Below are 21,886 nucleotides of genomic sequence, written 5' to 3' on the forward strand. Positions count from 1 at the left end.
TTAAAATAATACTCATTAAAACACAAAGATTCTATCTTCTTTAATATGTGTGAAAAATCTAAAGTGAAAGATAAAAAAAGAACGAAGGGAGTATAGATTAAATTAAAACATACTTTTACGGTTTCACAACATTCAATACATTTTAATAATATATTCATCTCCTATTTTAGTTTGGTAATAAGCTAATACATCATAAATAATATAATCATATGAAAACTTCTTTATTCTTCTTCAAATCTAATTTTTTAATAAGTAACTTTCATAATTTTTTTTATTTAAATAAAGATATTTAATTTGAACATATATAAAATTGTGTGCAAAGAGAATTGTGGCAAATATTGGGTAACGAAAAAAGTGTAGTTAAAACATATGAATTGAATCTAAAGAAAATTATAAACTATTATCCAATCATAAGAATAATGAAAAACAAGGATCATGTCAATCTAAAATGAGAAATAATCCTAAATAAAAGAAAAGACGGATATTTCGGTTCTACTCCATTCTATTCTTCATATTAGTCTCATTTATTTTTGGGTTACGATTTATTTGTCACTCTTAATTTGTATTTTACTCTTAATCTATTAGATAAAACATAGTCAAGTGAGATTTTTTTATTAGTGTCAATGCAAGGATTATTAATATCCAATTTTCATAATTTTTAATTTAACATAATTAGAGACATTAAGAATTAAAGTATTACCTCGGCAAATGTGAAAAAAAGTAAATGAGACTAATAGATTAAATAGGAGGGAGTATAAAGCATAGTACTAATAATAATACATACTCTGTTTCAAAATACTTGTAAAATTTAACTTTTTACCCACTCCAATAAACTACTTTAATCCTTAATAATATCTTTAGTTATGTATAATAAAAATTTATATATATTTAATATTAATAATCTTTATATTAAGACAAATTAAATAAAATCTCACTTGACTATGTCTTAACTTATATATTAAAAATTAATCACAAATTAAAAATAATAAATAAATAATTGCTATTTTTATAAAAGTTCAAGGAAAGAAGTATTTTCTCACAAAATACCGCAACACAATCAGATGCCGACAAACTATTATGTGCATGGACGCATAATAACGAGAAATTTAAAAATTCTTCAATTATTTTGTGAAGGACAATTCTTGTTGACCAAACTACTTTTATTGCCATTTGTCACTTGACACTACTTTTATGCGCAGATTCTGAGGCTCTCAAAAGACATCTGATGTTCTTGAATTTTCTTACTCTACGCCTAATTAATAATGCCTCTATTCCTGCTCCCTCCATGCTCATTTGTTATCATTTGTTTTTCACCTAGTTTTTAAAGTGAATTTGAAGTTTCTATACCTTCTTTTCTACTTGTAATATAACTAACTTCGATACTACTCCTTCCTATTCAGCTTATGTGTCTCGTTTCCTTTCATGGTCAAGTCAGCTTAATTATCCCATTTCTATTTTTGGTATGGATTTTTGACTTTTATGCCTTAGTAGCTTTATCTTATTTTCGATTATACACTCCATTACCCATTATTAGGAGGATAGCTTTTATATATATATATATATATATATATATATATATATATATATATATATATATATATATATATATATATATATATATATATATATATATATATATATATATATATATATATATATATATATATATATATATATATATATATATATATATTTTTGGCTCTTTTGTTCAATTGATTGACAGATGTTTTAATAAATAAAACAAAAACGGTTCCTCTTCTAGCTTCTAAAAGCTTCTAAAGCCTTCTGTATCAGAATCAAGATTATCTTGATTCCTTGCATTCTTACTGTTTTTCATGGTATCGGAGCAAGATCTCGCTCCTACTGCTTCTGCCTTATTTTTTTTTTCTTCATTCTTTGAATTTTTTTTCTTTCCTCTTAAAAATGGCTGATTCAGAAACGCCATTTTCTAAACATGCTGAATCACCTTTGACAATCAATGATGAAATCTCGTTAACAAATAATCCTGAAATTCCAGTTCAAAGCAATATGAATTTCAATTTTGATGATCCTTATTTTCTTTCTTCTTCTGACATTTCACAACATTCTATTGTTGCTCTTCTTTTTTCGGGTTCTAACTATGTCAACTGGAGTAGATCTGTGAAGATGGCTTTATATGCAAGAAATAAGGTGAGTTTTATTGATGGATCTCTTTTTAAACCGTCTGTTTCTTCCTCTGATTTCAAGAAATGGATCCGGAATGATTACATTGTAAGATCTTGGATCATCAATTCCATGGAAAGAGGTATTGCAGAAACTTTTATGTTTGTTGATTCAGCTTATCAATTGTGGAAGGAAGTTAAAGATAGATATGGTCAAAGCAATGTGTCTCAATTGTTTGATCTACATAGATCTCTTTTTCTTATCGAACAGAAAGATTCTTCCATTAATGAATATTATGCTAAAAAAAAGAGAATATGGGATGAAATTCATGACCTAGAAGGTTTCCCTGATTGTTCTTGTGGTATTCTTGCTAATTGTTCTTGTGGAATTCTTACAAAAATTTTAGATACTGACAATAGAATGAAGTTAATTCGATTTCTTTCCGGTATCAACCCAGCCTATGATCAAGTTAAAACAAACATTCTTAGTACTGATCCTTTACCTAACATCAATAAAGTATATCACATTTTACAATCTGTTGAGAGACAACATCAGAATAACCTTTATACAAGTCATTCAAATGATATTAGTGCTTTTGTTGCTCATCAACTCAAACCTGATAATTCTGCTGGTATGAGGAAGGATTCCAAGAAAACTAAATTTGAAAAAGTATGTGAGCATTGTAAAGGCAAAGGTCACACGATTGATCAATGTTTCAAGCTTATAGGCTATCCTGAGTGGTATACAAACAAGGTAAATCTGTTTCTAGAACAGCTGCAAATGTTCAAGTTGATAATTCTGGAATTCTTGGGTCTATTCCTTGTTCTGGTTCCTCTGGAAAGATGTCTTCTCCTGTTATTGATCCTCAAATGCTATCAGTTGTATGCAAGGAAGTTATTAAATGCATGAATCAATCTTCTATATTTACTGATCCTCTTACTTCTTCTTATACAAATGTGAACTCTGCAGGTATTTTTTTTGTTTCTCATGTTGCTACTAATGTCCCAAACATTCCTGCCAATTCATGGATTATAGACACTGGTGCTTCTGAACATATGTGTTCTATTTCTAAATTTTTTTCTTCCTTGCACACTCTGCATTCTCCTATTCTTGTTGGATTACCTGATGGTTCAACAAACACTGTCACTCATTATGGATCTATAACTCTTAATTCTGATATCACTCTTAACAATGTTTTATTTGTTCCTTCTTTTAAACATAATCTTTTATCTGTAGGACAATTGCTTGACAATAACAACCTTTTTGCTAAATTTACTAATCATTCTTGTTTATTTCAGGACCTTACAACTAATGAGGACAAAGCCACTGCTATGAGAACATCAGGCTTATATCTTTTGTCTTCTTCAGTTTCTTCATCTCATATTTCCCCTAATAATTTTGTTGTGAATACAGCATGTTCTTCTTTTAGTCTTGATTTACTTCATGCACGATTAGGCCATATTTCTTTTTCTACTATGAAACATATTCCTCATGTAACAATCAATAATAATAAAGAGAAATTTCATTGTGAATCTTGTATTTTAGGCAAACATCATAAGTTTCCTTTTCCTGTTTCATCCTGTCATGCTACTGCACCTTTTGCTCTTATTCATATTGATCTTTGGGGTCCATACAGATCACCCTCCTTATCAGGAGCCACATATTTTCTTACTATTCTTGATGATTATTCTAGAACTACTTGGACACATTTACTTCACAATAAACACCAAGTTTTTCATATAATATCTAACTTTCTTTCCTATGTCTCAAATCAATTTAACACCACTGTTAAAATTATACGAAGTGATAATGGCACTGAAATTTTCCAACAATCTTGCTGTTCTTTTTTTGCCTCAAAAGGTATTATCCATCAAAGGAGCCTGCCTGGTTTACCTCAACAAAACGGCAGAGTTGAGAGGAAACACAGGCACCTTTTGGACATTGCTAGAACACTAAGATTTCATGCTGGTTTACCTATTAAATTTTGGGGTGATTGTTTATTAACTGCCACATATCTCATAAATCGCATGCCCACCCCTGTCTTAAATTGGAAAACTCCATATGAATTACTCATGAACAAGCCTGTCACTTTTGATCATCTCAAAGTTTTTGGTTCTTTGTGTTATCCTGCTCACAAAACTAATGACAAATTTGCTCCTAGAGCTAAAAGATGCATATTTCTTGGTTATCCTTATGGTCAGAAGGGATACAAATTGTATGATTTGGATCAACACAAAATTCTTCTTAGCAGAGATGTTATTTTCAAAGAAAACATTTTCCCCTATAAACAACAAAATTTATCTAATTTTAATTCTCAACAAACTGAACCAATTTTTCTTTCATCAGATACTTCTGATGATATTTTTTTCCAACAACTTTCTTCCAATAATCCTCTTTTAACTACTTCTTACAATTCTCATCAAACTACTACCCCTTCTTCTACTTTTGGTTCTGATCAGCACAATCATTTCATTCCCTCCCCTGAATCTTCTCCTCTCCTTCCTAACCCAAGAAGATCTTCCAGAATCCCAACTTTCCCTTCTAAATATCAAGATTTTATTACCAATATTCCTAACATCAAACCTTTAACTACTCCACAAGATATCTCTTCTCCATCTTCTTTATCTTTTAATGTTCATACTGAACCTTCTCTTCAACACATGTCCTCTGCAGACTTAGATAGTCTTTCTTCTATGCTATCTATTTATGAACCTACTTCTTATAATAAAGCTAAAGATGACCCTCAAATGGATCAATGCCATGAACAAAGAACTTGAAGCTTTGGAAAACAATCATACTTGGGACTTAACTACTTTACCTCCTGATAAGAAACCTATTGGTTGCAAATGGGTTTACAAAATTAAATTTCAACCTAATGGCACTATTGAAAGATGCAAGGCTAGGTTAGTGGCCAGGGGTGATAAGCAGGTAAAAGGAAAAGACTATAAATACACTTTTAGTCCTGTTGCAAGGTTCACCACTGTCAGAACTATCATTGCCATAGCTGCTGCTAAACACTGGAGTATTCAACAAATTGATATCAACAATGCTTTTTTACATGGCTACATATCAGAAGACATATATATGACTCCTCCCCAAGGGTATTCCAAAGCTCTTCCTGGTCAGGTATGTAAACTTAAACGCTCTTTATATGGCCTTAAACAGGCTTCTAGACAATGGAACATTGAACTTAAAAAGTTTTTGCTTCATTCTCTGGGTTTTATTCAATCCAAGCAAGATTTTTCTATGTTTACTAAAAAAGATGGAATTGATTTTACTGTTATTGTTGCTTATGTTGATGATCTTTTGATTTCTGGTTCAAATACTTAATCATTTCTCATATTAAATCTCAACTTCACCAAGCCTTCACTATCAAAGACTTGGGTGATTTGAAGTTTTTCCTTGGCATTGAAGTTCATAGAACTTCAGCAGGGATTCTATTGAATCAAAGAAAATACGTTCTTGATTTGCTCCAGGACACAAAAATGGAAAATTGTAAAATTTCTCCTTTTCCATTACCCAAAGGCCTCAAACTCAGTACTTTGACTGGTAATTTATTGGCTAATTCTGAGACATACAGAAGACTCATTGGGAAACTTCTATATTTGAACATGACTAGGCCAGATATTTCTTACTCTGTCCAGCAACTTAGCCAATTCTTGAGTGCTCCCAGGGCTCCCCATTTTGCAGTTGCTTTACATGTCTTGAAGTATCTTAAGGGTTCTCTCAATACAGGATTATTCTACAGTTCTAACATTGAATTTCAACTACAAGCTTATAGTGATGCTGATTGGGGAACTTGTGCTTACTCTGGCAAATCTCTCACATGCTATTGTGTTTTCCTTGGACAATCCCTTATCTCCTGGAAGACTAAGAAGCAAAAAGTCACTTCTAAAAGTTCCACAGAAGCTGAGTATAGATCTATGAGTCAAACAACCAGTGAGTTAGTATGGTTGGAAGGATTATTACAAGATCTGGATATTTTTGTTCCAAGACCCATATCTCTTTTTTGTGACAACAAATCAGCGCAATACATTGCAGAGAATGAAGTTTTCATGGAAAGAACTAAGCACCTCAAACTCGATTGTCACTACATCAGGGATCATGTTGAATCTGCATTTATATCTCTATCTCATGTCAATTCCTCTCTACAATTGGCTGATTTGATGACTAAACCATTAGGGGCTGGTCAACATAATTTTCTTTGTTCCAAGATTGGCCTTCTTCACTATCCTTCATGTCCATCTTGAAGGGGGGGTATTAGGAGGATAGCTTATATATATATATATATATATATATATATATATATATATATATATATATATATATATATATATATATATATATATATATATATATATATATATATATATATATATATATATATATATATATATATATATATATATATATATATATATATATATATATATATATATATATATATATATATATATATATATATATATATATATATATATATATATATTTGGCTCTTTTGTTCAATTGATTGACAGATGTTTTAATAAATAAAACAAAAATGTTTCCTCTTCTAGCTTCTAAAAGCTTCTAAAGCCTTCTGTATCAGAATCAAGATTATCTTGATTCCTTGCATTCTTACTGTTTTTCACCCATACTAACTTTCCTCCCTTACATTAAAAAACTCATAATACCACTCTCTTTCCTACCCTTAGGGTCCCACTTTTGACTCTCCTTAAAATTCGTGAAAAGTCAAACGGGACTCCGCAGGTGAATAGGAGGGAGCATTTATTGAGCAAATTGATTTTTATATTGTCGATAATATATGAGTAAAAACATAGTCATATGAGATCTTGTTTGATTCGTCTTAATTCAAAGTTTATTAATTTTTAGTTTTAATAATTTTTCGAAGAGTATAATTACAGATATTAACGATTAAATACGTACATTGGGAAGTGTGAAAAAGCAAATGGTGCAAGTAAATAAAAAAGGAGGAAGTATATGATACTCCCTCCAATTCTTTTTAATTGCCTCATTTTCTTATTTGGGCAATTTACTTCTATTTTCTCATTTCTATTTTAAGACCTACATTTATAAGTAGTCCTTTCATTTTCTTAATATTAAAAACATCCAATATTACACATGAGTTTACTATTTTAGGTGATCACCTCTAATTCTTAATATGAAAAACACTCAATATTACACATAAGTCTACTATTTTAGGTGGTCCCTTCATCTTTTTAATATTTTTGCCCAAACCAAATGGGTCAACTAAATTGAATTGAAGGGAGTATATTTTATCTTCATTTATGTCACAAAAACCTCAATCAAATTCCTCTTTCTTCGGAGTGGAATATTCAAAACGGGAACAACAGAGAACCTAAGGAGTATTATTTATCTTATTTGAAATTTTATATTATTTATTGATTATTTTTATTTTTTACTCTCTCCTATTCACACTAAGTATCTCATTTCTTTATTTAGTCAAGTTATTTTAACTATTTTATTTCTATTTTAGGTATGTGAACTTTACCAATTTACCCTACTAAACTTAACTTTTTCACACTTTTACACCTATTAACTCCACTTTACCTCTATTAAAATTTCAAAACGATATACTTTTTTCTTTCACGTGTGGCCATATTTGACCACCTAAAAAATAGTAAAAAGTCTAATGGGGCACATTAAATTAATCAAAGAAAAGTATTTTATATTTTATTTATAATTAACTGAAATTTTCTTTTGTTCTCTTCTATGTAAACTTTAATAACATCAACACATGGTAGCATCTAGTTTTCATAAAATGCCAGTGGTAGCACTTTTTAAAGAAAATTCTACATGGTAGCATCCAGTTTCTGCACAAACTAATTGTCGTAGCATTTTCCGTTAAGTTCTTGTTAAATTCCGTTTAATTCATCATTTTGTAAGTTTTTTCCACAAGGTAGCATTCAATTTTTGTGTAATTCACAATTTTAACTTTAAATTCACCAATTTAATGTCTAATTCACCGCTTAATTCATTAACGCCCATAAATGTTGTAATAATTTTGTTTTCATTCAAATTGTTGGCATTATCAAGTTCAAAAGATAAGTAGTCAAGCACTAATACATATTTACTTAATTAGCACTAATACATAATATTATCAAAGTTCAAAGTTGCAAAGCACTAGTTCAAAAGGTGCCTTCCAAGCACTAATACATATTTACTTAATTAGCACTAAACATATTTACTTCAAGTACTAGTACATATGAGTCTTCCAAGCACTAGTTCAAAAGGTGTCTTCCAAACACTAATACATATCTAGCACTAAGACGTATTTACATAATTATATTTAGGATGCTTTTGAAGATGACGACGTAGAAATCGTCTTTTTACCCTTCTTTTGCTTAGCAGTCAATCCACCCTTGCAAGTCTTCACATTGTGTCCAAACTCCTTGCGTCTACTACACTTCACAGTCTTAGACCTTTTCCCCTTTCGTTCTTCGTCTGCTTCTCTCTTTCTATTCTTTGTAGGTCTTCCAATTGCTCTCTTCATCATTGGTGGCTTAATTAGTGGGAACTGCATCTTTGGCCAATGCTCAGGGTCTGGAATAGATCTAATAGTGCTTGCATATGCTTGCTTGTACATTTTGCAACTGTACCAATCACTGCAAAACCTTATAGGATCTTGGCTTGAATGTAGAATGACCCTCACATCATGCTTGCAAGGGATCCCAATGAGTTGCCATGTGTTGCACATGCATGTTCTGTCATTTAAGCTCACACACAAGGTGGACTTACCATCTTTAATCTCATGAAACCCATCACTAGAATTGAAAGCCTTACATGTTATTTTGAGTCTGAAATTAGGGACTTCACTCTCTTCATTATATTAGGATAGAAATCAGTGTCTATTCAGTTTTTACTCTTTTCCTTTCTTGTGGTCATCCTTACTATAGTTACCCTCCTTATACCTATCATACAAATGCACCTTATTCAACTTCATGGATTTCAAGTTCTAAAGCAAGAAATTTATGATTTATAACAAAAAGTTTAAAGCATAGATTACCCTCAAATAGTGTTAAAACAGGTTTGCACCTATCAACTCCAAGAGTTGCATTAAAGCTCTCAACAAAGTTTGTTTTGTTCTCGTCACAACAAACATTAGGGTCAAATGCATACTTTGTCCATCTTGATTGATCTCTAATATCTGCAAGCCACTCCCTTGCCGTAGGGTTCGCGTCGTCAATGGCTTCCATAGCTTTCTTGAACTTAAATAGAGAAGTGGCATTTGCAGCCCTCCAAAATAGTGCATACATTAACGGCCCTGGATATTTTTTCTTCCAGTTTGCAGATAAATGCTTGCAGCAATATCTCCTCCCAGCAGTTGGCCATAGCTCATTCAAGGCTATCTTAATTCCCTGCACAAGTTATTTATGAGCATAATTATGTATAAACAAGTGTTAAGGTTATAAATGAATAACTGACCTTCTATCTATCAGATATGATGGTCCAATCATCACCTCTACCACTGTCCTTTAGTATGTTCTTCAAGTGCCACACAAAAAATTTTCATGTTTCTTGATCTTCACTAGAAACAATAGCCCAAGCAATAAGAAATAGCTGATTATTACCATCTAGAGCAATAGCTGAAAGGAGTGTGCCTCCATATTGACCCTTGAGATGTGCACCATCAACCCCAATTAAACCTCTACAACCGTTGACTAATCCACTAATTGTAGCTTCAAAAGAAATGAAAATCCTAGTGAATGTCAAAGGCTTTTCAATGGAGTATTCTGCTTCCCATGCACAAATAGCAACAGAACCCTGGTTAGTTTGCTTCACCATCTCTGCATAACCAGGTAAGTAGCCATAACTCTCATCATGTCCTCCGTTAATCTCTTTCAATGCCAATGTCCTCATTTTATACAATATGCTAGTCTTCAAACTCACCTCAAACCTAGACTCCAATAGTTCATTTAAAGTCCTTCCAGAGATGTCATTGTTTGCCCTAATGTCATCCATTAGCTTAGTAGCTGCCCATTTTATATTGACAAGGCTATTATGTGTTTTTAGGGCTCTACAGTTATGTTTAGGATTGTCAATCTTTTTTATAGTCCGTGTAGTGCCATCTGGTAATCTACTAGCATGAAGTCTCCATCCACAACCCGTATCCAAACAAGCTACAGTGTAAACCTTTTTGTTTGCCCTCTCCACTAAGAATTCAAAACTACACTGTATTGCATAGTCCCTAACAACTTCCCTTACGTGGTGCTTATCAGTGAAAATCTGCCATGGTGCAAGATTAATATTGCCCCAACCCCTATCCACATACATCTCACCATTTTGAAAAAGCCTTTAGGGGTATTTACTTTCATTATCATTTTCAACTACGTGATTACCCCACAATGGATCCTCAAATGGTTCATAACTATCATCCACATACTCTAAGTTGCCATCATCACTTAACTCATCATGAATACAGTCATCATCATTATCTTCTTCACTGTCAGTCTCTGATGGACTATAATCATCATCTTCACTGTCAAACGGACAACCCTTACCAACCTCAATTTGTTAACTCTTACTAACAGCCCTCCTCTTCTTACGCTTTGTTTCCACACTAATAGAAGGTTGAGAAGGATGTGAAGGTTGTGAAAGTTGTGAAGACTGTGAGCTTGCTTTCACCAAAAGGCCCTTCCTAACAGTAGTGGTCGGTGAAATTTTTTTAGTAGAAGCTTTTGAGGACTTAGAAGAAATAGTCAAAGGTATTTGGCTAGGGGTTTCACTTCTTTGCAATGGTGAATCATTAATGGGAGTATTTTCAAAATTTTTCAATGATGACTCTACTTCCATGTCATGCCACTTATCCTGTGTAGCATTCATCACAGCAATGTCATGTTGAACCTCATCGTAGTCATTCAAAGGGTAAGTTATCTCAAACTCTTGCAAATCCCTTCTCCTAATTGGCAATTTCTCTTTTGCGGGAATGATTTTAAGTGGTACAGGATTTTGTGACGCTTGTAAATCCCTAAGACTCCTAACCGATTTCATGAGACTACTTTCTTCTTCAAGTGCACCAACCAAAATAAAAATCATTTCATCGTCATTGAACCTCTCAAACATGGTTATTAGGTCTTGATCACAACATGATTCATCTTCCAAACATACGCAAATGAGGGATTTTTAGGTATAAGCTTGTTAGTTTTAATGCACTCATCTTCCCAATCTGTTACCAAATCTATCAAAGTTACTTTATCTTCATCTACATCCAAGTCTACTTCAACACACAACCATTTAAAACGTAGGACCACATGTTTAGGCATTCTGCAATTTTAAAATGGGAATTGTAAGAAAATAGGGAAGAAAGACAAAAAAAAGCCCTAATTCCAATCATGTGGGAATTCAATCAACAATTCAAAAAGCCCTAATTCATTATTGAATTCAATCCTCAAGTTCAAAAACCCCAACTCATAAGTATATTGTGATCAAATAAAGCAAGCGTATACATCGTGTTTCTATCATCAGTAGCAACATAGTACGACATCCAAATCAAAAAATTCATTACATTTCAAAATATTCAACAACATACTGTGCTTTTTTGAATTCTAAGTACCTTCCTCAATTGATATTTGTTATGAATGAAGGAATTGCAAGCTTACAGCATCAAAAACCAAAAGGCAGTGTATTCATTGCAAGCTTAAAGCACACCAATAAGCCATAATTGAACTCTAACTACTTACAGCATCAAAAATAGCAAAATCAATGCCCTAATTGCAAGCTTTTAATTCATGAATAGCTTTTAATTGTCAAAAGCAGAAGAAAACAATGAAGAAGACGATGACCCATTAATTGCAAGCTTTTAATTCATGAATAACGAGAATTCAAGCAATTCGAAGGCAATTGTCAAAACCTTAATTTCCACATGTATTCATTTGCAACAAACACAGAAAAGGAAGAAGAAAGAAAATTACCTGTGAAATCGCAGCTGTGTTCGAAGAGATGGCCGGTGACATCGAAGAAGTAAGATGGCCGGTGACATCGAAGAACAATGATGTCGGGTGAAATTGCAGTGAACTTCGAAGGAGGAAGGAGGAATGAACTTCGAATGTGAAATGGAAGAAGAAAGAAGGCAGTGTAATTTCAAAATTTTATGGGTTTAACGGTCAAGAAACGTTTTGGTACGTTTAAGGCTACGGAAAACTTAAATGCAAGAGTTGTAGCTACCATGAGGAATTTTTTTAAAAAAGTGCTACCACTGACATTTCATGAAAACTGAATGCTACCATGTGAAATTTCTATTTTTTTAACATTTAATTATGTATGATATAATATACTAAATATTAAGTTAGTGATATTGCAATTCCTTCAACTGCAAATGAAATATTTAGTAGGAATAGAACGGAATATGTAAATTTAGGTAGGCTTTTGATGATACATACACATTATAATAAGGGCTAATAATTTTTACATTAATTCTTGTATGAGATTCCTACAATGAGATCCTTTTCCACACATTAATTAAACAGTCTATTAATATAAATTATTAGCATATGAACTTCTTATTTTGAGGTTCTCTCGTTAAGAGACCATCTCTCACAAAAATATTTGTTGTTACTTTTTAGAATTAAACATCACTGTTTTGAAAATATATTTTATTTATCCATGTGTCTATTACCAAGAAAAATACTCATAATTATTACTGTTTATACTTATGCTTAAAAATGTATAATTATATATATAATTTTTTATTTAATTGCATTATATAACAATTTTACTTCATTTACTTTCATCACAATAAAATTAACTTTACGCGACATAAGATTTAGTGATATTAAAAAAAAGTCACTGATTTATATATTATTGGTTTTTATTTTAAGTTTCACTATGAACTCGCTTGGATTGATAGTAAATATTTAAGGGGGTAAAAAAAGTCAAATTAATGGAACATATGTAATTAGAGATGCAAATGAATTAGTTGAAATAATTGTGAAAGGATTTGAATAAGAGAAAATTAAAAAAATATGAATAAAAAAGAAGGATGATTTCCCTCATTTGGAGGAAAAATTTCCCCCCACCCTCCCTTAGGTTAAATTTATACCCAAAATGAGGGAACTAACTACTATTTTATCCATTTTCATTACTTTCTAACCAACTATTCCACCTGATCTCTAACAATAACATTCTTTTAATCATCTATATAACTAACTTTGTTTTTCTACTTTGACTTTTATTTGCCCCTTAAAATTTACACTTAATCCTAGCGAACCCTATAAAGTGATTAAGTGACACTTTATTTGGCATTTAGTGACATGTGTAATTGTTACTATAATCTATAGTGCCATTTATGAGAAATTTAACTAGATCTTGTGTCGCAAAAAAGTTTAGTATGATTTTTTATTATGCTGCTAAAGAATCTAGTAAATGTCACTAAATCCACTATAAATACCATTAGAAATTTAAAGTAGTGATATTTAAAATGTCACTAGATATATTTCACTAAAAGTAATTATATTGTAATGTTTAATTATTATAGCATATATAAACATTAATCAATCTCTATATAGCATGAATATCTATCTAATTAAATATTTATATACTCTTTATATCTTGGTGTTATCTTTAATTTTCATCATCCAAAGTACTTTATAAATGTTGTTAGAAAATAGAGCTAAATTCAAAATTAAAAGATACCTACCATTAAAGTTTAGAATTTGGTGCAAACTAGTCATGTAGTAACCAAAGGATTAGAGCTAAATTTCAACAATTAGATTACAATTAACCAATCACATTTAGTATCTAATAAGCATGATTTGATGTCATTATTAAAAGAAAATAGAGAGCTAGATTATTAAAAATTAATGTGGACAAATATAGTTAGTGGATCATATCAAAATGTGGCCCATTTTGTAGACATGAATTTTATGACTACAACTACTTATATTACTAGTGTACCTAACAATGTAACAACCCTTGTCCCCCTCTTAATTTAAGATCATTTATGGTATAGTTCCTCATCTTCTCAAGGTCTCTAAGGGCATACCAATTATATGTTCTCATGGAGATTTATGTTATTTGACATGTTTAAAGGGTTTAACAATTGGAATGCTTAGCTTACAAACCTCTTTCTTTGATAATACCAATATTTACATACTTCATATGATCATTTTTATATTAGTGGCATCATACTTTTTTTTCTTTTTTGATGTGATTCAATTCACAAATAATTCAATTGAATTGTCACATCATTTGTTTTTCAATTTTCGAATTACAAACTTACAACTAGAAGTAAAAACTAAATAAAAACGATCAACTAGTTAATATGCATTAATAAAATTGATCATCTTAGTTTATAAAAAATTTCATACATATACATCTCTATGACTGTGAGCATCACAAGTCACCTTTTATTTCTTCTTAATATTCAACATCAATTATTTTCTAAAACCCATTAATTAATTTGTACTCCTATACTTCCACATACGTATATGCTACAACTTTATATAATTTTGAAGTACAGATATTCCTTAAGAGTCATAATATCATAAATTAATCAAAACTATTACTTTTGAAAATTGATTTTACAACCCAAATAAAATTAAGACAAAATATAATGTTAGTATCTTATAGATATTTACAACTTTCCATGGTACTATTACACACTATTTTTTACATAAAATCTTCAATATCTAAATAGATATTTATTTGTAATCAATTAAAAGTGTCAAGAAATCAACCTAATCTAAAGTTTAAACTAATCATTAAAACCGTATAAGAACTATAGATGCAACAAATGTCCTCGTGCTAAATATTCTACTAGAAATAAAGGGGTGAGATTGGAACTTGTAACCTTTAAGTCACGTTAGCTTTTGATTTCATGTCAAGAAACCAAGTCAGCCAAATACTTAAATTATACTTAAAGCTCTAAAATATCTTGTATAATCTACCAAAAAGAGTACCAAATTAAAATTAAATTTATTTGATCAATTTATTTGTTAATTAAGCTAGATTAAATTTTAAGATTGGCTTCAACCGATATATTATTAAATATATAATACAATAAAAGTTGCTATACAATTACAAGATAATATTGTAGACCGCTTTGTGTATGCAACGAAGAACTTCTTTGTTTTGATAAACACTAAATGTGAAAATTTGTGAAGATTTGATTGTGACACTTAAGTCATTCAACAACTTAATATAAAGTGAAGGCGATATACAAACTTTTTCTTTTGTTATATTTTCTCTAGAAAGATACTCGAGTTTGAGATATGAAAATTTAGAAAGAGATACATTTAATCACATTAAAAAAATATATAAAATAAAAAATCTAAATGAATATGTACTTTAAGAAGTATAATTAATAAAATAAAAACCTTTTTTAACACTTTATAAAAGTTCTTCTCAAGTTCAAGTAAAAGAGAAAGATTATAAGAAAATCTCATTTTTAAAAATTGAGTTTTTGCTTTTATTTAATGATCTGAATTTTTATGGAACTCTATTTATATAGTTATGTTGCAATTTATTCATCTTATATCTATCCAATAACTAACAATTTAATCAGTTATATAATAAAGAAAATTTCTATTGATGTAAGAACTCAAAGTATCAGGAAATAAATCTTTAATTCAACAAAACTATAATCACGAAATAGAAGGTCATGCCCCACAACATTTGGTCGTGCCTTGCGATTTTAGGATATGTCCTAATTAACTCTAAACGCGAGCATATATGGCTGGAACCCTGGAAACTGTAATTATCTTTGTAAAGCACTATTGAATTACAAGCCCGACTCTAAGCAAGAGCACAAGGAGCAATTGCTCTGAGCCTTCAATTGATGACGAAGAGGAGATAGAAGGTGGACAATCAACCACTTCAAAAGCTTCTGAGTACTACTCTCTTTTGAATAAAATTGTAAATTTTAGTTGAAATGCAAAGGTTTGAGATGTTTGGAGAAGAACAATTACACAACGAAAGCGTAAAAACATAGCACAACACAATAGAAGAGCACACACAAGACTTATAAGGTATTTAAGGATACCTCCCTCTCAAACAAGGTTTATTTTCATTAATATATTAACGTACACTAACGACAAGCCACACACAACCTTTGAGAATACTTTCTCAAGGTAAAGACCTCACCTCACTCAACACACACTGATACAAGAACTCTAATGGATGAATCCTAGTTTCCTCTTATGTATTAGTCTCTCTACATGCTCGTAATTCTAATACCCTTATATATAGCCTAAACATATTAAAAAATCCTAGGACCAAAGGCCTTGAAGCGCACGTAAAATTGCAGCAAAAACAAAAACTCGTCAGTTTCTATCACGTACTCCGCTCAATCGAGCGGCCACTTGCTCGACCAGGTCAAGCGAGCCCTTCAGATGCTCCCTGAACTCGAGTGAGGTGTTGTCTTGGTCATGCAATACTTTCCTCAAGCCTTGTCTTGATCAAGGCACCCCTCAACCCCTTTCTTTAGCATTGGATAGCCTTTATCATAGCACTCTAAGTCATCATCATTGATCACTTCATTAACTTATCTAATGCATATCTTCCCATACTCCTTTGCACATACTTCGTTACATGCCATTGAGTAATCTACTAAGTGATCAAAGTCACCTCCAACATTGTGAGATTTGAAATTTGTAACAACAAAAAAAGTATTATTTTAATAATTTTAGTAACAAGTTTATAGAAGTATTAAGCTTGCCATCTTACATCATTCCATTTTAATTACGAGTATTTTTATACTTTTATGATATTTTAGCTTAAAATTTTAAGACATCTCTCATTATTTTCTTTTCACTTAAAATATACATTTGAGTTCTTTTTGGTTTGCAATGATTTTCTTCTAAATATAACATTTTTGGGATAATAATTCTGCCCAAAATAAAAAAAATTAATTATATTTAGTATCAGATTGCAAATTGCAATATTTCTTATTTTTTTTATTGATTTAATCAAAAAGATAAATAATTATCTTTTCTTGAGCTAGTTAGATTCAATATGCCATTATAATTTTTTCTTGCTATTTCTACTGTAGGGAATAAATGATTGATTTTGTGTGATTTGCATTGCGTTATTATAAAATAATATTTAAAAACTTTATACTTTACAAAATTGAAAAACTATTATTTCTTATAAGGGGTATTACTTTCAATTTTGCTCCGAATCACTAAAATGTCTAAGACGACCTGTTAAATTAGTAGTAGTTATGCAATCGACAAGTAAGATGAAATGTCAACTACTAAATGCTAGTAACACTGTTGAACATTCTGTATTTCCTTTAAAAACCTTTATGATAAATATAAGATAGTGACTTGCTAGCACTTTTTCTTAAAAGAGAAAATTTATTTTAAACTTTGCCTAGCTTAAATCATGTCTAATAGCTTTTATTCAACAAATTCAAAGAGAGTAGCAATATAGAATGATGTTATTGATCCCAAATTTATGGACATGGTCGGGGCATGCAGCTTCAAACTCCTTTTATTGAATACGAAATGACTGCATTTCATTATAAATTCTCCGGTACTCGGTCTTGGTGCACAGCGTACTATCATTTGGAGCTCCACCACCACGTAACATATAGATTTAGGTCCTGTCTATCCAGACAATAGTCTAAATTATTTGTTAATATTAAATTGTATAATATATTATAAGATGGAAAACTATTTTTCAAATTGATTCAATACATACGTAGTAGGGATCAGGGACGACCGATGAGTATTTGGCCTACTCGATCCTCATAAGTATCTTGGTTTTGCCCATGCTAAATTTTAATTTGTTCATTTTCTTTTTAAATGCTTCAATCTACCAATTTGCATCTTTTTTGAGTATGTCAAAAACCAAATTATATAGAATATGAAACAAATATATAAAAAAAAGGATTGAATAGCGAGACTATTGGTAAAATATTAATTTCTATTTGGTGTAAGAATCATGTGAGAATGATCTTATGAGAATGTGCATCTTTTTATTTCGTTTAATTTACAGATTAAATGTTATTACTACTTTGACTTATGTAGTAATGATTTATTTGGACTTAAAATTCTAACAACATTGCGTTAAGATGTGCTGCTTTGATATTTGTTTTGGATTATGTATATTGAAAATAATACTCCCTCCTTATTCATCCTAATTGTCTCTTTTTTTATTTAATTAAGTCACTTTAAAAATCTCATTTCTATTTTAGGTATGTTATCTTTACTAATTTACCCCTACTAAACTTAGCTTTTTCACACCTTCACATACTAATTTACCCCTACTAAAAATTTAAAAACACTACACTTTTTTCTTTCATATATGGTTACATTTGACCACGTAAAAAATGGTGAAAAGTCAAATTAGACACATTGGATAAATAGGAGGGAGTAGGATATTTTGTATGAGAAGACTGAAAACAAAATCACACTAAACTAACACGCAAAATCATGGTATAATTGACACTACAACATAAATTGCTTTTAGTGGAATATATTTAGTGATATTTAATTCAAATGTCATCAAATTTCTATTATATACATAGTAAATTTAGTGACATTTATTAGACACTTTAGCAGTATAATAAAAAATTATACAAAAGAATTTCGCTACATAGGATTTAGCGATCTCATAAATGTCACTATAGACTATAATAACAATTACATATGCCTCTTGAGGCCAAATAAAGTGTCAGTGAATCACTATATAGTGGAATTTAAAATAAAAACCAACAACTATCACACTAAAAATATAAATTAGTAGCATTTTTTTAATGCCACTAAATCTGATGTCGCGAAAAATTAAATTTGTTATAGTGTGATTGATTTGTTGAATTTGAAAGCTAAATTAATTAAATTCAATATGGGTTGATTTAAGTGTCAAGCTACGTAAAACTGGATCGTACAATCGTATCCATCTCATTGAAGTTACAGTCAGATAAATTGTCTCACGTATACAATATTTCCATATTTTAACATATTAGCAAATAAGTGATTAATAAGTAAATAACATATTTTACCATATTTCCAAAATCAAGAGGTCAAAAATATCAAATTAACAGCTTACTAAGTATTGACCTACTTTATTAATGTCACTATTAAGAGCACAAAAATGGAGATACAATCTACACAATAAAATTCTAGCACAAGGAAATTGCAATAGTAAACATAAGTGTTGTAGTGAATTATGAACTTTGAAGATATTAAAAGTTAATTATTCTCTCAATATTATTTAATGAAAGAAAGAAAATGAATAAGAGTATTTTTAAGAGAGAAATCATAAATGATATGAAATTGGAATTGAATGTCCCTTGGCATGTAACTGTATTTATAGAGCTATGTATCAAACAATACATCCTTTTAAAACAAAAGTGTTTTACCAAACAACGCTTATGAATTAAAGTAATGTTTCACCAAGCCAAGCTTACGAATTAAAGTAATATTTCACCAAGCAAAACTTATGAATCAAAGTAATGATTCATCAAACAAAACTTATGAATCAAAGTAATAATTCATTAAATTCTTTGAGGCATTTAATTGAACTTATAATATATTTATTTTAGTCTCACTACTATATAATTATGTAATATATACAAATGTAGGTCTATATACTCTAAATGTTCAACAATATTTGAATAAAAGAACATGTAATGAAGTATATTTCTAGACATTATAGTTTTTTTTTTTTTTTTTCTGATTCATACCAAGATACTCTTGTATTGAAGTTACATATGAGAATGGATTGCCTAGAAGGGCTAAAAATGTCATTATCTGATAATGATAATCTGTTTACCTCAAAAATGATGGTGAGTTTTCAAGTATACGAGGTAACCTATAACTTCAAGCTTACTTGCACAACTTTAAGGTCCTTTCATAAACCATACAAATAGCTCCAAATTATTGCCACGTGTCCCAATAACAATACAACAAATCTATCCTATCCAACAAATCCACAAGAATTCAAATTTCTTGATTTAACAATAAATTTTCAACCTTACCTATTTTCTTATTGGTCAGAACATTGACATATGGTGATGAAGAATAGTGGGGCCATCTAGACTATGGATTCACACGCACATAAAAGCCAAAAAGGCCCATTTGATTGGGCTGTGTGGCCCACCTTAGCGGCAGGACTAGAACTAGAACGAATCTTATTGTGGGCCCTTTCTTTATTGCGGGGAACGTAAAGCCCAGAAGTCGACGCGTGTTACAGTCCACGTCTGCGGCCCTGTTTGGGCCCACCTCCATATCAGACTCAAGTCCTACTATTCTCTGTTTTACAGCCTAAAAGGTTTGGCACTTTGTTTTTAAAAATATGTTAATTAAAAAATAATTAAAGGATTGATTGTGATTTTTGAACCTCATTTATTGCCTAACTAGGAATTAGTGATATCATATACGTGGCTCTTTATAAACCTAGTAAACTAGTACACTTGTTTTATAACAATAGTATTAATTAATAATAAAATAATAATAATAATGGTATCTTATATTATGAGCTTGTTGCAAGATCAGGCCTTTTCCTTTGTTTGCTCTATAGTGTTTCTAAACAGGATTATCTAAAAACTATTTAAAATGGTAAAAATTTAAATTAGTTAGCAATATATATTCAATCTTCAAGGGTATATATTTAAAGGGAAATAAAATTTAGTGTTTTAGTATACATTTTCAGTGACATTTTAAAATATTTTTTATTTTAAAAAATAAAATTTCTAAAAACAAAGATTTTTTTATTTATGACCCAAAAAAATACAAATGTACTCAAAAAAATTGACTTGCCGATCCCTCCTATCTATGGAACACTTCTACGTATACGTATAATGCATGTACTATTAAACAGACATGTACCCCAAAAGAATTTAGCTTGGGCTCCTCCATTATACTGGTGAAATACATCAGTAGATATGATGAGATTCCATGTGTAGTAATACCCATGCCCTTTTCAATGGTGGCAAAAACAATTTGCAAAGACCCTTTTGTGGATCGGACCACTGTACTGTTGTCAATAGTGTAGCTTGTCTGGGTTCACCTTATTATATGTATAACCAAAGAGCATATACTAATTCATAACTAATAAAGTTGGTTTCATTTCTTGAAATTTGCAATGATTTCCCGCCTTACATATTGAGGGTAGATCTCTATGGACTATAGTGGTTAGTGGATGTAACGTCGTAACATTATTATTATTATTATTATTATTATTATTATTATTATTATTATAAATAAAACATGGAAATTGTGATGCACGTAGCTAATGGTGTACTCTATATTAATATTGTCTCATTTGGAATGTTCTACTTTAAAAAAAAAATTTGATTAATATTTTTTTAAACATATTTAAAAGATAAAATATGTTTATATGAAATTTTGTTAAATTTATCTTAATATATACTTTTTTATTATGTATTTTAAATAATTTTTTATTATTTGTATTCGAAGATTTTAAGATTTAAAATTGAATTTTGAAAACTATGAAAAAAAAAATAGATAGAGAAGAAAAAAAAACGTAGCGAATATGTTTGGTTTCTATATTCGAGCTTTACCTGGCTACGTACTATTGGTTAGTGGCGTTTAAAAATCATAATGCAGTTCAGCACAAAAATAGATATACTGTATATAACTTCAAAGTTCAAACCATTCTTCTATTATCAATACTAATAATTTCGGATGAATTGGGCAATTTAATAGTCAGCAGGGAATCCACAAACCGGTGCTTAAAAGTTAATTAGGCTAAGTCTAAATAAATCCAAAACTAATTGATAAATACATTCTTTCAAAGAGATTTCAAATGTTTTCAAAGA

General features: G+C 30.4%; 2 protein-coding genes across 2 annotated transcripts; both read right to left on the reverse strand.

Annotated features, from left to right (window-relative positions):
- Window positions 1-6,684: 6,684 nt before the first annotated feature.
- Window positions 6,685-12,605, reverse strand: LOC130826921 (uncharacterized). The gene is made up of 2 exons (XM_057692552.1): window positions 9,589-12,605; window positions 6,685-9,521 (listed from the first exon to the last, which is right to left on the reverse strand). The coding sequence occupies exon 1, from the start codon at window positions 10,435-10,437 to the stop codon at window positions 9,673-9,675; it is 765 nt and encodes a 254-aa protein (XP_057548535.1). The 5' UTR covers window positions 10,438-12,605; the 3' UTR covers window positions 6,685-9,521; window positions 9,589-9,672.
- Window positions 8,453-9,620, reverse strand: LOC130827332 (uncharacterized). Its single transcript, XM_057693011.1, has 4 exons — window positions 9,585-9,620; window positions 9,189-9,521; window positions 9,064-9,118; window positions 8,453-8,982 (listed from the first exon to the last, which is right to left on the reverse strand). Exons 1-4 carry the CDS (start codon window positions 9,618-9,620, stop codon window positions 8,453-8,455), a joined length of 954 nt encoding a protein of 317 aa, XP_057548994.1.
- Window positions 12,606-21,886: the final 9,281 nt, after the last annotated feature.

This window comes from Amaranthus tricolor, chromosome 11 (genome assembly GCF_026212465.1).
Source record: "Amaranthus tricolor cultivar Red isolate AtriRed21 chromosome 11, ASM2621246v1, whole genome shotgun sequence".
NCBI lineage: Eukaryota > Viridiplantae > Streptophyta > Magnoliopsida > Caryophyllales > Amaranthaceae > Amaranthus > Amaranthus tricolor.